The sequence below is a fragment of the Danio aesculapii genome, chromosome 5 (genome assembly GCF_903798145.1).
Source record: "Danio aesculapii chromosome 5, fDanAes4.1, whole genome shotgun sequence".
Taxonomy (NCBI): Eukaryota; Metazoa; Chordata; class Actinopteri; order Cypriniformes; family Danionidae; genus Danio; species Danio aesculapii.
This window is the reverse complement of record NC_079439.1, coordinates 27,486,349-27,499,065: the sequence shown is the minus strand read 5'-3', so window position 1 is coordinate 27,499,065 and position 12,717 is coordinate 27,486,349. Positions and strand designations below refer to the sequence as shown.

At 37.2% G+C, this 12,717-nt stretch overlaps 1 protein-coding gene across 1 annotated transcript; it reads left to right on the top strand.

Moving 5' to 3' along the window:
- The first annotated feature begins 75 nt into the window (after window positions 1-75).
- ccdc125 (coiled-coil domain containing 125) lies at window positions 76-12,447 on the top strand. The gene is made up of 12 exons (XM_056457797.1): window positions 76-163; window positions 538-835; window positions 1,179-1,237; window positions 1,376-1,462; window positions 1,917-1,994; window positions 2,069-2,154; window positions 4,134-4,216; window positions 4,302-4,414; window positions 8,221-8,328; window positions 8,480-8,633; window positions 11,949-12,061; window positions 12,137-12,447. The coding sequence occupies exons 2-12, from the start codon at window positions 550-552 to the stop codon at window positions 12,437-12,439; spliced, it is 1,470 nt and encodes a 489-aa protein (XP_056313772.1). The 5' UTR covers window positions 76-163; window positions 538-549; the 3' UTR covers window positions 12,440-12,447.
- Window positions 12,448-12,717: the final 270 nt, after the last annotated feature.

The window sequence follows — 12,717 nt, the reverse complement described above, 5'->3', positions numbered from 1 at the left end:
GTGACATTTCTCGATCTGCAGTACTTGTGCAATAAAGCACATGTACACAAAACACGCCCCTTAAAGAAGCTTCACTTCGTCAAAGTGAACGGAAGAAGTTGTAGTGGATTTTCATCGTTGTTCTTGTTGGCGAAAAGCAAATACATCTCAGCTTTTTGTAAAGGTTAGTAGTGGTTGTGTTTTCTTACCTGATAAACCCAAATTATACTCCAAAAAAAGAGTTTCGTTTTACGTTAACCAGGACGCTGTAGTAAACGAGCCCTGTTGAACGTTTTTATATCTGCTGTTTGACTATCGTTAAATATTTAAATAGAGTTCACTTTAAATGTATGTAAATATACGTCCAACCCTATATAATATAGTAGTCAACATTTAATGAGTATCAAAATTGAGGTTTATCAAAACTGTCCGAAGACAAGAATGGATGTTGTTCAATAATTTTAATTTGACGAAAGTTGTGATCCACCTCCAATGGTGCCTACTGTATAGTCTACTTCTTTCTGAGTGCACACAAACTCTTCTTCTTCTTTTTTGCAGAATTTTCTTGTGATGCAGGCTGAGGCTTCATGCCCCGAATGTCCCACAGAAGATGACATGACAGAGGGGGATTTGGGTGATGGGATGGGGGCCAGATCCAGGAGACATCATGGCCATCTCCCACAAATGAAGACCAGAGGGAGGTTTCTGGACTTCTTATCCCACTCACGACCAATAAAAGAGGGCAGCGAGAGAAGCAATGGACCCTTCTCATGGACATCATGTAGAGCCATGTACTCTGTTTTTAGGGAAGAACTGGAGGCTGAACGAGGTGCACGGTGGGAGAAAAGACAGTCTGGTTAGTTTTCTGAACTGGCGTCTAAAGTGATGGAAGCCTCTGATCTTTTCAGGAGTTTTAATGAATGAACCACAATGAGTAATGTTTAAAAGCAATGAAAATAGCTTCCTGGTTCTCTGAACACTAATGGCTGTTATATGCATGCTCTGTTGATTTGTGCTGTGTTTGGCGAAGTCTACACCTGCTGCTTCTTATCAGGGCGGGGGACTTTATGTACTCACTCCCTTGAGCAATTCCCTACTTAAACAAATATTCAACAATAGTCATTTGAGAACCACACTACCAGGATATGACGTGTTGGCAATCCTAGAACTGTGAAAAACAAAAATGTCTTATTCTCTAGAAAGCTCAACTGAAGACACAAGTGAAGAGCTGCAGAGAAGACTACAGGAGGTCACTGAGGTAAACTAAAAAAACAACATGTCATTCCTCCCACATTAGAGTCACAGAAAAGCAGCACATTGGATAGAGTAAAAAGACAGATCTTTAGCTGTGACAATGACTAATATGCACTTTATGTAAATCTTTGCTCTATATCAGGAAGTGGAGCTGTTACGTACTGAACTTGAAGTCACTCATCGCCACCTGGAGGGGAAACATGAGGCTCTTCGGATTTTACAAGGACAGGTGTTTTAAAATATTATGATCTTTTATTTTATTATTACTTAGTATGTAACTTTTGATGATCCATTAATGTTCATCAGCAGAAGAGCATGTAGCTGTTTATGGATAAGCCATACCAAGTTGCACTGCAGCACCAATCCATCTGAAAGACCTAAGATGTACAGTTGCAATTAGAGTTTGCATACCCATTGCAGAAACGGTTCAAAAGTGATGAATTTTAATGATATAAGTGAGATAAGTCTTGATTTCTGCTGTGACATTCGGATGATAGGGTCAGAATTTGGTGTCAACAACATGAAAGCATGGATCCATGGATCCAAGACAAAAACACAGAATTTGGATTCACAATAAACTCGCTCATTAAATACATTCAGTTAATTGCACAAAATATGACCTACTGCAGAACTAATGTATAATTAAGTAATTTATGAATTGATGCTACATTTTGTCACCAAAGGCAATCTTGGACAAAGCAACTTGTCATACTAAAATGTTGCTTCAGAAGAGTGAGGAGAGGACCAAAGCCCTAGAAAAGGTATTTTATTCATTTGTTTAAAAACATATATATGGACATACGGTCTCATTTCTTGTACAATTGTTTCTACATAGGAGGTTAACGCACTTCAGTGGGAGATCACCTTTAACCAGGTGCAGTTCAAGAATGTGGAAAACTCATGGAGCTTGAAGTATGAGAGGTAAGCCAGTTAAAAAAGTCTATTGTTGAGAGTTATCGTCAGCATGGAATTGCAATGCAAATAGGTTTGTTATTGTGAACAATTCATCCTTTTCTTTTAAAATTTTTTTGACCTTGTAATGTTTAATCAAATTTTCATTATTGGATCTACTGATGAAAACGACTTCCACTCACACAAATAGATACAGGAGGGGGCTTGGCCTGTCACAACTAGGGCAGTAGCAAAGTCAAGCTTGCTGCAAGCCACAGACTCTTGGGAATTGAGAGTCGATGCTGGAAGGAAACTGCAGTTCCCATATGTGGTTCACACAGCTCTTCGTCCAGATATTGTCTTGTGGTCAGATAAAGACCGGAGAATCATTTGAATTTAGCTGACCGTTCCATGAGAGGAGGGTTGTGAAGAGGTTCATGAGAGGAAGGTCTTGAAGTACACGGCACTAATTCAGAAGTGTAAAAACAAAGGTTGGCAGGCATGGCTGTTTCCTGTGGAGGTACAGTGTATAGGCTTTCCTGCAATGGGAGGCAAGGGAGAGAAGAGCAAGAAACATGCTGCTTGCAGGATGTGAGAAGAAGCAGAACAAGCTTCATGCAGGTTATGGAGTTAGAGAGAGGAAAGCTATAAGCCATGAGTGAGTGAATGGGCAGTGGCTTGGCCACCACTGCTGACCATTGGAGGACAGAGTACTGAAAAATCATACTCAAGTAAAAGTACCATTACGTGCGTAAAAATGTAGTGCAGGTAGAGTAAAAGTATCTGTTGTAAATATTACTCGAAGTATGAGTAAAAATAGACCTTTCAAAAGTACTCAAGAGTAGTGAGTTGTGAGTATTACGCTGTAAAAAGCTGATGCATTTACATGTAATTGGTGGATGTGTGTAAACGTAACATTGTGTAGTGCATTTAGTTATTATCCAGCAGGCACACAACCTCATAAGAGGTTAATATTAGGTTAGATTTAGGTTGTGATGTCAGATGACTAAAATTTAATGTCTAGCCAAGGTCTAAGGACAACATTATTTTGATGTCCAAAAAACAACATCAAATGATGTTGATATTTGGTTGATTTTAGGTTGTGACCAAAATCCAACATTGAGCTAACATTAAACCGTCATATTGATGTCAAATACTGATATTTATTCATCAGGTATGGCAACCAAAATCCAACGTCTGATGGACATCATAGTGGTAACGTCCACACAACATCAAGCTGTAACATCATTAGAAGTTGATTTTAGGTTGGACATTGATGTCGGCGGAACGTTACGTTTTGATGTCAACCCGATTTTCATTTCCAAACAAAATGCAACGTCCCCACAACATTGGGTTACAGCATCAATTTGATGTCATGTTGACGTCTTATGCCTACTGGGTGCCATTTCGGTCAACATAAAGTAAACATCCGTCATCTTCTCATCAGTGTCAAGCATCTAAACAGTCGCTCTGTCAATGCGTGTAAAGATTTTAAACATCTTCTTTTGGACACTTTTATTCTTCCAAACAGTTTGCTGCAATTATAAATCAATAAGGGTCAAAACACTCAGGGAAGGTTGGGAACCACTTGACAACATCTACTTGTGGCAGAAAGCTATGGTTATATAGTGGAGTAACCAATGAAGCAGATGTATGTCACAATTCAAAATCACTGAAATACTTCCCTGGAACCTCACATTCACAATTTTGCCTACAATTTTGAGGGCCGCAGTTGCATATCAAAATCCAGTCAGCAACTGATTGATCTGACCAGAATCAACTCAGATTTTCATAATCCACTACACTTAGATGTACATCACAATACAAAAGGAAAGATTTCCCACTGCTTCAGTTTTGTCACATATTTAAAATCTGTATAAATGGCATACGGAACCAATTTTTGTTTGTGTATATGTGGAGCGTTTGTCTATAATGACTCAAACTATACGTTAAGGAAGTGAATGTGGTCCGTTTTAAATGTCAATGTTTATGTCAATGCCACCTTACAGAGTGCTGGCAGAAAATGAAGCCCTAAAGAAAGCACTGGAGGAGAGAATGAAAGTGCATCAGGAGCAAAGGACAGAGAATGCATGTAAGCCACATCTTATTTTCTACTTATATTTCATGGCCGATTGCTGGTTTGTTTCTAGTGCATTTTTATTCATTTCGCTTTGTAGCTCTGAGCCAAAAATGTCTGGAACTCCTGTCCATGCTAAGTGCGAAGGAAAGGAGGGACTTCCAGAGGACTCAGCCTTCCTGCAGCCTGAAAACAGATGGTTCAGCTCTGGAGGTAATATTGTAAAATTGCAGTCTCTCTTTTTCTTTTTTAAATATTTCCCAAATGATGTTTAACAGAGCAAGGAAATTTTCACAGTATGTCTGATAATATTTTTTTCTTCTAGAGAAAGTCTTATTTGTTTAATAAGCAGTTTTTATTTTTTTTAAAAACATTTTAAGGTAAAAATTATTAGACCCTTTAAGCTATATTTTTTTAGATAGTCTACAGAACAAACCATCGTTATACAATAACATGCCTAATTACCCTAACCTGCCTAGTTAACCTAGTTAAGCCTTTAAATGTTACTTTAAACTGTATAGAAGTGTCTTGAAAAATATCTAGTCAAATATGATGTACTGTCATCATGGCAAAGATAAAATAAGTCAGTTATTAGAAATGAGTTATTAAAACTATTAAGTTTAGAAATGTGTTGAAAAAAATGTGCTCTCTGTTAAACAGAAATTAGGGGGAAAAAATGGGGTGCTAATAATTCTGACTTCAACTGTGTATATATATATATATATATATATATATATATATATATATATATATATATATATATATATATATATACACACACACACACAATCAAAAAGTTTTGTTACTAGAATTTTTCTTGTTACCAGTAGTCATTAAGTGAACTGCAGTCTCCAAGTTATTGCACTCATGCACAAGAACAAGGGACTGAATGGGATTTAATACCTAAATATGTTCAAAGTTACGCTTATTATTGTTCTTTTAAAACAATTAAATAGGCAGCAGTGAGAAAACAGAAGTTAAGAAAGCATTATGTTATAGCCTTATTTATTGGCTTAAATTCTGCTATTATGTCAATAGATGTGGTAAAATTATGGTAACAATTTACAATAACAGTACATGCAGTACAGTACAGTAAATTAAACATTACTTCATTATGAACTCATGATGAACTATCATGAACTAAATTTAACTACAACAGGAGTCACGAGTCCATGTGTGAATAGTGGCTGTCTTACTTGTTAGTAATTAATTAATGTTTTAATTAACACTTTACTTTAAGTTAATGTAATTAACATAAACTCAACATGACTTCTTAATGTATATTTATGTCATGACTTTACTTGTAGGGGCACATTATTATTAACTCATTCTTAACTACTCATGAACACCTGTGTTTAAATCTATGTTCATTTTGATGTAGACAGAACACTTTTCTGTTATTTTTCAATGTAAACATGCACTAGATGGACATTCATTACTTTTATGTTTGTTGTAGGTAAAGTTAGTTCAGGATTAGTGCATCCCTTAACTCATCACAAGTTCACAATGAAGTAAGGTTTAATTAAGAACATCATTATTCATGTACTGTTGTAGTAAAATGTTACCAAAATTACGCTTTAATGACAGTTGGAATATACCAAAGGGCTGTGCACACCGGGAAGATTTTGTTTACACATAAAGATGACATATAATGCCTCGTGACTAAACAAAAGACAGGTTACATTCTTGGTTTGCCACACCAATTTAAAAACTGGTCAACTGTAAGACTCCAGAATATCAGACCCTGAGAATTGTTATGGAATTTCACAAGACAAGACCACGAGAATGGTCAGCCACTAAAACAATAAACTTTCTGATCTGAGAAGATCATATCTCTAAGTTTCATATCTCTGAATTTTCTTTCATGGCTTGTAACTTTTTCCTGCAAACTTTTGACCGGGTATTTGTGTGCTGTATTAAAGGAGGTTAATTAGGCTAAGTTTAAATAATTCGTTTTTCTTTGCATGAATCATTGAAATGACTATACAAAATGGCTCTTTCGCAATTGTAAACAATATATAAGGGCTTCACAAATAAGTGAACAGTCTTCCATAGACAGTCTATGATGTCATGGTAGGTCTCAATATTATTCACATTTAAACATTCTGTTATTGGAATAGGACAGTATTTAGAAAAGAAGCAAAGTTAAGGGTTAAGGTCCATGAGCCAAGACAAAACTCGAGATGTCTGAAGCTCAACGGTTCTATACTGTTTGTTGGCGCACTGCCCACATGGCTATCAGTGCCAACAGGTCTCATTTTTACAGTGCATCCGGAAAGTATTCATAGCGCTTCACTTTTTCCCCATTTTTTATGTTACAGCCTTATTCCAAAATAGATTAAATTAATTTATTTCCTCAAAATTCTACACCAATGCCCCATAATGACAATGTGAACAAAGATTGTTGAAACTGTTGCGAATTTATATATATTAAAAAAACAGAAAAATCACACGTACATAAGTATCGTGAAGCTCTAAATTGAGCTCAGGTACATTCTTTTTCCACTGATCATTCTTGAGATGTTTCAGCAGCTTCATTGGAGTTCACCTGTGGTAAATTCAGTTGATTGGACATGATTTGAAAAGGCATACACCTGTCTATAAAAGGTCCCAGGGTTGACAGTGTATGTCAAAGCACAAACCAAGAATGAAGACAAAGTTACTGTCTGTAGACCAGACAGGATTGTCTCAAGGCACAAGGCTGGGGAAGGTTACAGAAAAATTTCTGCTGCTCTGAAAGTTCCAATGAGCACAGTGGCCTCCATCATCCGTAAGTGGATGTTGTTTGGAACCACCAGGACACTTCCTAGAGCTGGCCGGCCATCTAAGCTGAGTGATCTGAGAGAAGGGCCTTAGTCATAGAGGTGATCAATAACCCGATGGTCACTCTGTCTGAGCTCCAGCGTTCTTCTGTGGAGAGAGGAAAACATTAAAGTAGGACAACCATCTGTGCAGCAATCCAACAATCAGGCCTGTATGGTGGAGTGGTCAGACTGAAGCCACTCACCAGCTGGAATTTGCCATAAGGCATCTGAAGAACTCTCAGACAATAAGAAACAAAATGGTCTCTGGTTTGATGAGACTAAAATTGAACTCGTGGGTGAATGTCAGGCAATACGTTTGGAGAAAACCAGGCACCGCTCATCACCAGGCGAATAACATCCCTACAGTGGAGCATGGTGGTGGCAGGATCATGCTGTGGGGATGTTTTTCACCAGCAAGAACTGGAGGGCTAGTCAGGATAGAGGGAAAGATGAATGCAGAACTGTACAGAGACATCCTGAATGAAAATCTGCTTCAGAGCGCACTTGACCTCAGACTGGGGTGACGGTTCATCTTCCACCAGGACAATGACCCAAAGCACACTGCTAAAATATCAATGGAGTGGCTTCACAGCAGCTTGGTAAATGTCCTTGAGTGGCCCCAGCCAGAGCGCAAACCTAAATCCTATTGAACATCTCTGGAGAGATCTGAAAATGGCTGTACACCGTCACTTTCCATCCTTCCTGATAGAACTTGGGAGGTCCAGCAAAGAGGAATGGGCAAAGATTCCCAAAGACAGGTTTGCCAAGCTTGTGGCATCATATTCAAAAAGACTCGAGGCTGTAATTGCTGCCAAAGGTGCATCAACAAAGTATTGAGCAAAGGCTGTGAATACTTATGTACATGTGATTTTTCTGAGTTTTTAAATTTGCAACAATTTCCAAAAATCTTTTTTACATTGTCATTATGGGGTATTGTGTGTAGAATTGTGAGGAATTTAAGGAATTTAATCCATTTTGGAATAAGGCTGTAACATTAAAAAATGTGGAAAAAGTGAAGTGCTATGAATACTTTCCGAATGCACTGTATGTTTTGTTACAATATTTTCACACATTGTCAATAAAACAGTGTTTAATACATGAAAATTCTTCCAAATAGCCCCCTTAAACAGCTCTGTTCTAATAAAAACACAGTTAAAAAAAGAAAAAAACATCACTGTTCTGTAGTAAACAGCTGTCTGTTTTCTGATCTCCAAGTTGGCGGTGTATGGGGCATGTCAGTGTAACTCTAATGGGGGCGAGCCATGCTCCTGTGCTAGAAGTGCTGCAGCAAGTCGCAAACAGGTCCTCCAGCTCAAGCACGAGGTACTCATCTCGTATCTGTCAATACTTCTGTTCCATTATCCTGTAAATTAACCCTCCGATTCAGCCAATACATGTATTAAAACCATTAGAGTGCTGGCATTGCTCATTTGTCTTCTAGAGTCTTGTAACACAATGCATTTGTCTGCATTAGCTGGAGCAGCAGCAGAAGAGGAAGGAAGAGGCTTATGTCATGATGGATGCTTTTCGTATCGCCTTCGAGCAGCAGCTGAGGAGAGTCGGAGAGAACGTGCTCCGGCAGGCTGAGACTGACAGACACCAGAAGCATTACCAAAGACATGAGAAAGGTAAAGGGCTGCTTAAAGAAAAAATGACTATTTAATCACTATTTTCTTACACTTAGGTGCTTCTAAACCTGTATATATTTTTCTTCTGTTGAACACAAAACTATGCAGGTCAATGGCTTTTTTTTCAGCATTCTTCAGTATATCTTGTTTTGTGTTCAGCAAATAAAAGAAACTCAAACAGGATTATAACAAGTGGAGAAAGAGTAAATTTTGGCAGATTGTTTACCTTTAGGTAAATTATCTCTTTGTGTCAGTGTAATGTCTTCAAAAAGTGTTGTCTGAGAGTTAGTTACACTAGGGATGTTTCAATCTGTGATTTTTGTGATCAGTTTATACTCTTAAGCTGATTGTGAGAATTGATTTGATGCTCTTTTAAAAAAAAGATTGGATGAATATGTTGACCCAATTTTGGCACAACCGTAACTTTTAAATGTTGTAGAAAGCAGCCCTTTTGTAATATAAAGCTTTACTTGAATACATTACTTGTAAGGTTTTTTTTTTTTCATAAAAAGTTGTTGTGATGCCATTACATGACATAGTAAAAGATCCATTTTTTTTACTAGAAACTTACAAACGTATTTATTGAATTGAATTATACTGAAAATGCCCACAAAGAGGATTTGATTTCCTTTGATGCACTTGATTTCAACCTGTTTTTGTAAAATGTCAAATCACATATCAAATCTTACATGATGGTGTTGTATTTATGTGTGTATGTATGTAACCGGCAATGCGTGAAATTCGGCATTCTATAGAATGCCTTGGAAATGTATAGAATACCTAAAATTAAACGTCAAAGTATGAAATGATTGCTGTTTTAGACATTGCCTAGGCATTCTATATGCTGAGTTGCCGTGTGGCAAAGTATGTTACTGACCTACCCCCACCATTTTTCCGACCACTGATGTTGGCGGTGACACTTCGGTCGATGTTTGATGATGGCAACCAAAGCATGTGAGTGTTGAACGTTATTTTAAAACAGCGTATTGTATTTTATCTCACGACGTCAGTGCATATTATTATACTGAGGTTCCACAGACGCTCTCCCGTAACATTTTCCCGTAGATTGTGATTGTGTGAAAAAGAAAATTAAATGCAATTCAAAATGACAGTATAGTCTTCCCTGCTGCAACAAGTAGCTCATTCCAGTTGTGTTTAGGTTGTTTTCACCAGTAACAACATCCTGTCCTTTTTATTTAGCAATTCTTCACTAATTCCGGAAATATGAATGTGCAAGACCAAAGTGCCAAAATATGAAGTGTTTTTGTGTAAAAGAAGAAAATTAAGTGCAATTCTAAATGCCATTCCAGTCTTACCTACTGTAACAAATACTTTAGTCTCAGTTCTGCAGTCATCGTCATTCCAGTAAGAACATCATATGCTTTATTTTGTATTCTTTCCACTTTTAAATACGTAATGATCAATAAAGGCTTTTGTTGTGCTCTTCTGACACTTTGCCCAAATGATACTTGTCATTCTTGAGAATGCCTAGGAAAAGCAAAATCTTTACAAAAACTTTGCCTAAAAGGCATTCTATACATTTTTTTAACCATCTTAACACGTTCTTAAGCTCCAAGGGATGTTTAGACAATTTTCAATCTGATTTCAGAGCACATCATAGTACAGAGAGCACTCTTATAAAGATAATCAATGTAATCCACCTAAATACAGATTCAGGCACACTAACAGTGCTGGTATTGCTCAATCTCAGTGCTGCATTTGACACTGTCGATCACAGCTTACTTCTGGATAGACTGGAAAACTGGTTTGGGCTGTCTGGGATGGTCCTCAAATGGTTCAGATCTTACCTTGAAGGGAAAGGTTACTATGTCAGTATAGGTGACCATAGGTCGAGGTGGACACCCATGACATGTGGAGTCCCACAAGGTTAAATTTTGGCACCTCTTCTGTTCAACCTTTACATGCTTTCACTGAGCCAAATAATGAGAAAGAACCAAATCTCCTACCACAGCTATGCTGATGACACTCTACATACAGATCTACATAGACTTACTGCCTAATGACTACAGCCCCTTTGACACCCCCTGCCAATAAGAGTTGGATATACCAAAATTTTCTTCAGTTAAACAAAGAGAAAACTGCTGAAAGTGATTGCGTTTGGAAACAGAGATGAGGTTCTCAAGGTGAATGCGTACCTTGGCTCTAAGGATCAAACAACAAGAAATAAGGTCAAGAATCTTGTAAAATAAGGTGTTATTCTGGAGTCAAATATGAGTTTCAGTAGTCATGTCAAAGCAGTTAGTAAATCAGCATACTGTCATCTCAAAAACATTGCAACAATTAGATGCTTTGTTTCCAGTGAAGACTTGGAAAGTCTTGTTCATGCTTTTATCAGCAGCAGGGTGGATTACTGTAACGGCCTCTTTACTGGCCTTCCCAAAAAGACAATCAGACAGTTGCAGCTCATCCAGAACGCCGCTGCCAGGATTCTGACCAGAAAATCAGAGCACATCACACCTGTCCTCAGGTCTTTACACTGGCTCCCAGTTACATTCAGAATAGATTTTAAAGTATTATTACTTGTCTATAAATCACCAAATGTCCTAGGACCTCAATACATTACAGATATGCTGACTGAATACACCCTAATAGATCACTCAGATCATTAGTATCAAGTAAATTAGAAATCGCAAGAGTTCATTCGAAGCAGGGTGTTCAGTTAATTCAGCTACTACGCCCCTCGCTGCTGGAATCAGCTTCCAGAAATGATCAGATGTGCTCCAACATTAGGCACATATAAATCCAGACCGAAACAGATCTGTTTAGCTGTGCCTTTAAGAATAAGCACTGTGCTACGTCTGACAGATCGCACTATTATGTCTTTCTGTTCTTTTTCATTCTTTTATAACCTGTTTAACACATTTTAATCTGTTTTTATCATTTTAATCATTATTTTCTTGTCTCTATTCCTGTTTATGTAAAGCACTTTGAATTATCACTGTGTATGAAATGTGCTATATAAATAAATTTACCTTGCCTTGCCTTCCTAGGCATTCTATATAATACCAGGATTTCACACATTGCCAGTCATATGTACAAAGCATGCCATGCATTTTTTAATTACTTTTTAACATATTATTATAATATACTAATATCTTATTATATACTATTTATGCTTTAGTTATTGTAAATGAGAGTTTTATTGAGTTTCTTTAAGCTTACTTTTTTAGTAGTTTTGTTTTGGTTTTTACAGTAATTTCAGACTGGTACCCTCTTTATTTCCAGTCATTTTTATTTATTTATTTATTTATTTATTCATTCATTTATTTATTTATTCATTTATTTTCAATAAAGGGAAGCAATGGTCCCTTACTGTAGGTGAAAGGCTAAAAAAAATTCTGCCCACAACAAGCGACGGAAGGATACCAAGTGATTCCAGTGAAACACTGCATATGCTACTTGATCTGGTCAGTTTACTTTTCTTTTTAATCTGTCTTCATATATACATCTGTTACTCATATTACATTGTCTTCTCTTTTCAGTTAAATGATAAAGAGGAGGCACTGGCACATCAGAGGAAGGTTAGCTACATGTTGGCGAGAAACACTGAAGACTTAGAAAAACGTCACCGGATGCAACTAGAAGAGTTGGACGTATCACATGAGGACAGTAAAACAAAGACCGAGGCTTCTGAGGATCATGAATGGAGCAGAGACTGTAGATGCTTTGCTGACAGCTGTGGTTCTCAACATCTCTCTGTACCCGATGATAAGCAGTCTTTCAAAGCAAATAAACCACCCTCTGAAAAGAGACCTGAAACTAAACCTGACAATAAAGATGCTTAAAAGATCGAGGTTGCAAGTGAATTATTTCAAAAGCAAAATGCTTGCATTGTTTTCCATTTATATGCCTCTACCTAGCATAAACATCAACAGCAAGTAACCTGGAATAGTCTAGAATAACAGACCAGAAAATAGCCATAATTCAGACCCCAAACTCAATGAAAAGAGATGTGATGGGTAATGCATAAATAGATTGATTAGACATTTAAATCCTCCCCGTTTATAAACCAGAAGCCAACAAATGCAAGAAATGTTAACAAAAACTGCAATTTTATTTTCTT

What these genes read in the sequence shown, in the direction of transcription:
- ccdc125 (XM_056457797.1), top strand. Translation starts at nt 550, where the DNA reads ATGCAGGCTGAGGCTTCATGCCCCGAATGTCCCACAGAAGATGACATG. An exon ending in GTGGGAGAAAAGACAGTCTG is followed by an intron (nt 836 to 1,178) that starts GTTAGTTTTCTG and finishes CTTATTCTCTAG; the next exon opens with AAAGCTCAACTGAAGACACA. An exon ending in CAGATGGTTCAGCTCTGGAG is followed by an intron (nt 4,415 to 8,220) that starts GTAATATTGTAA and finishes CTGATCTCCAAG; the next exon opens with TTGGCGGTGTATGGGGCATG.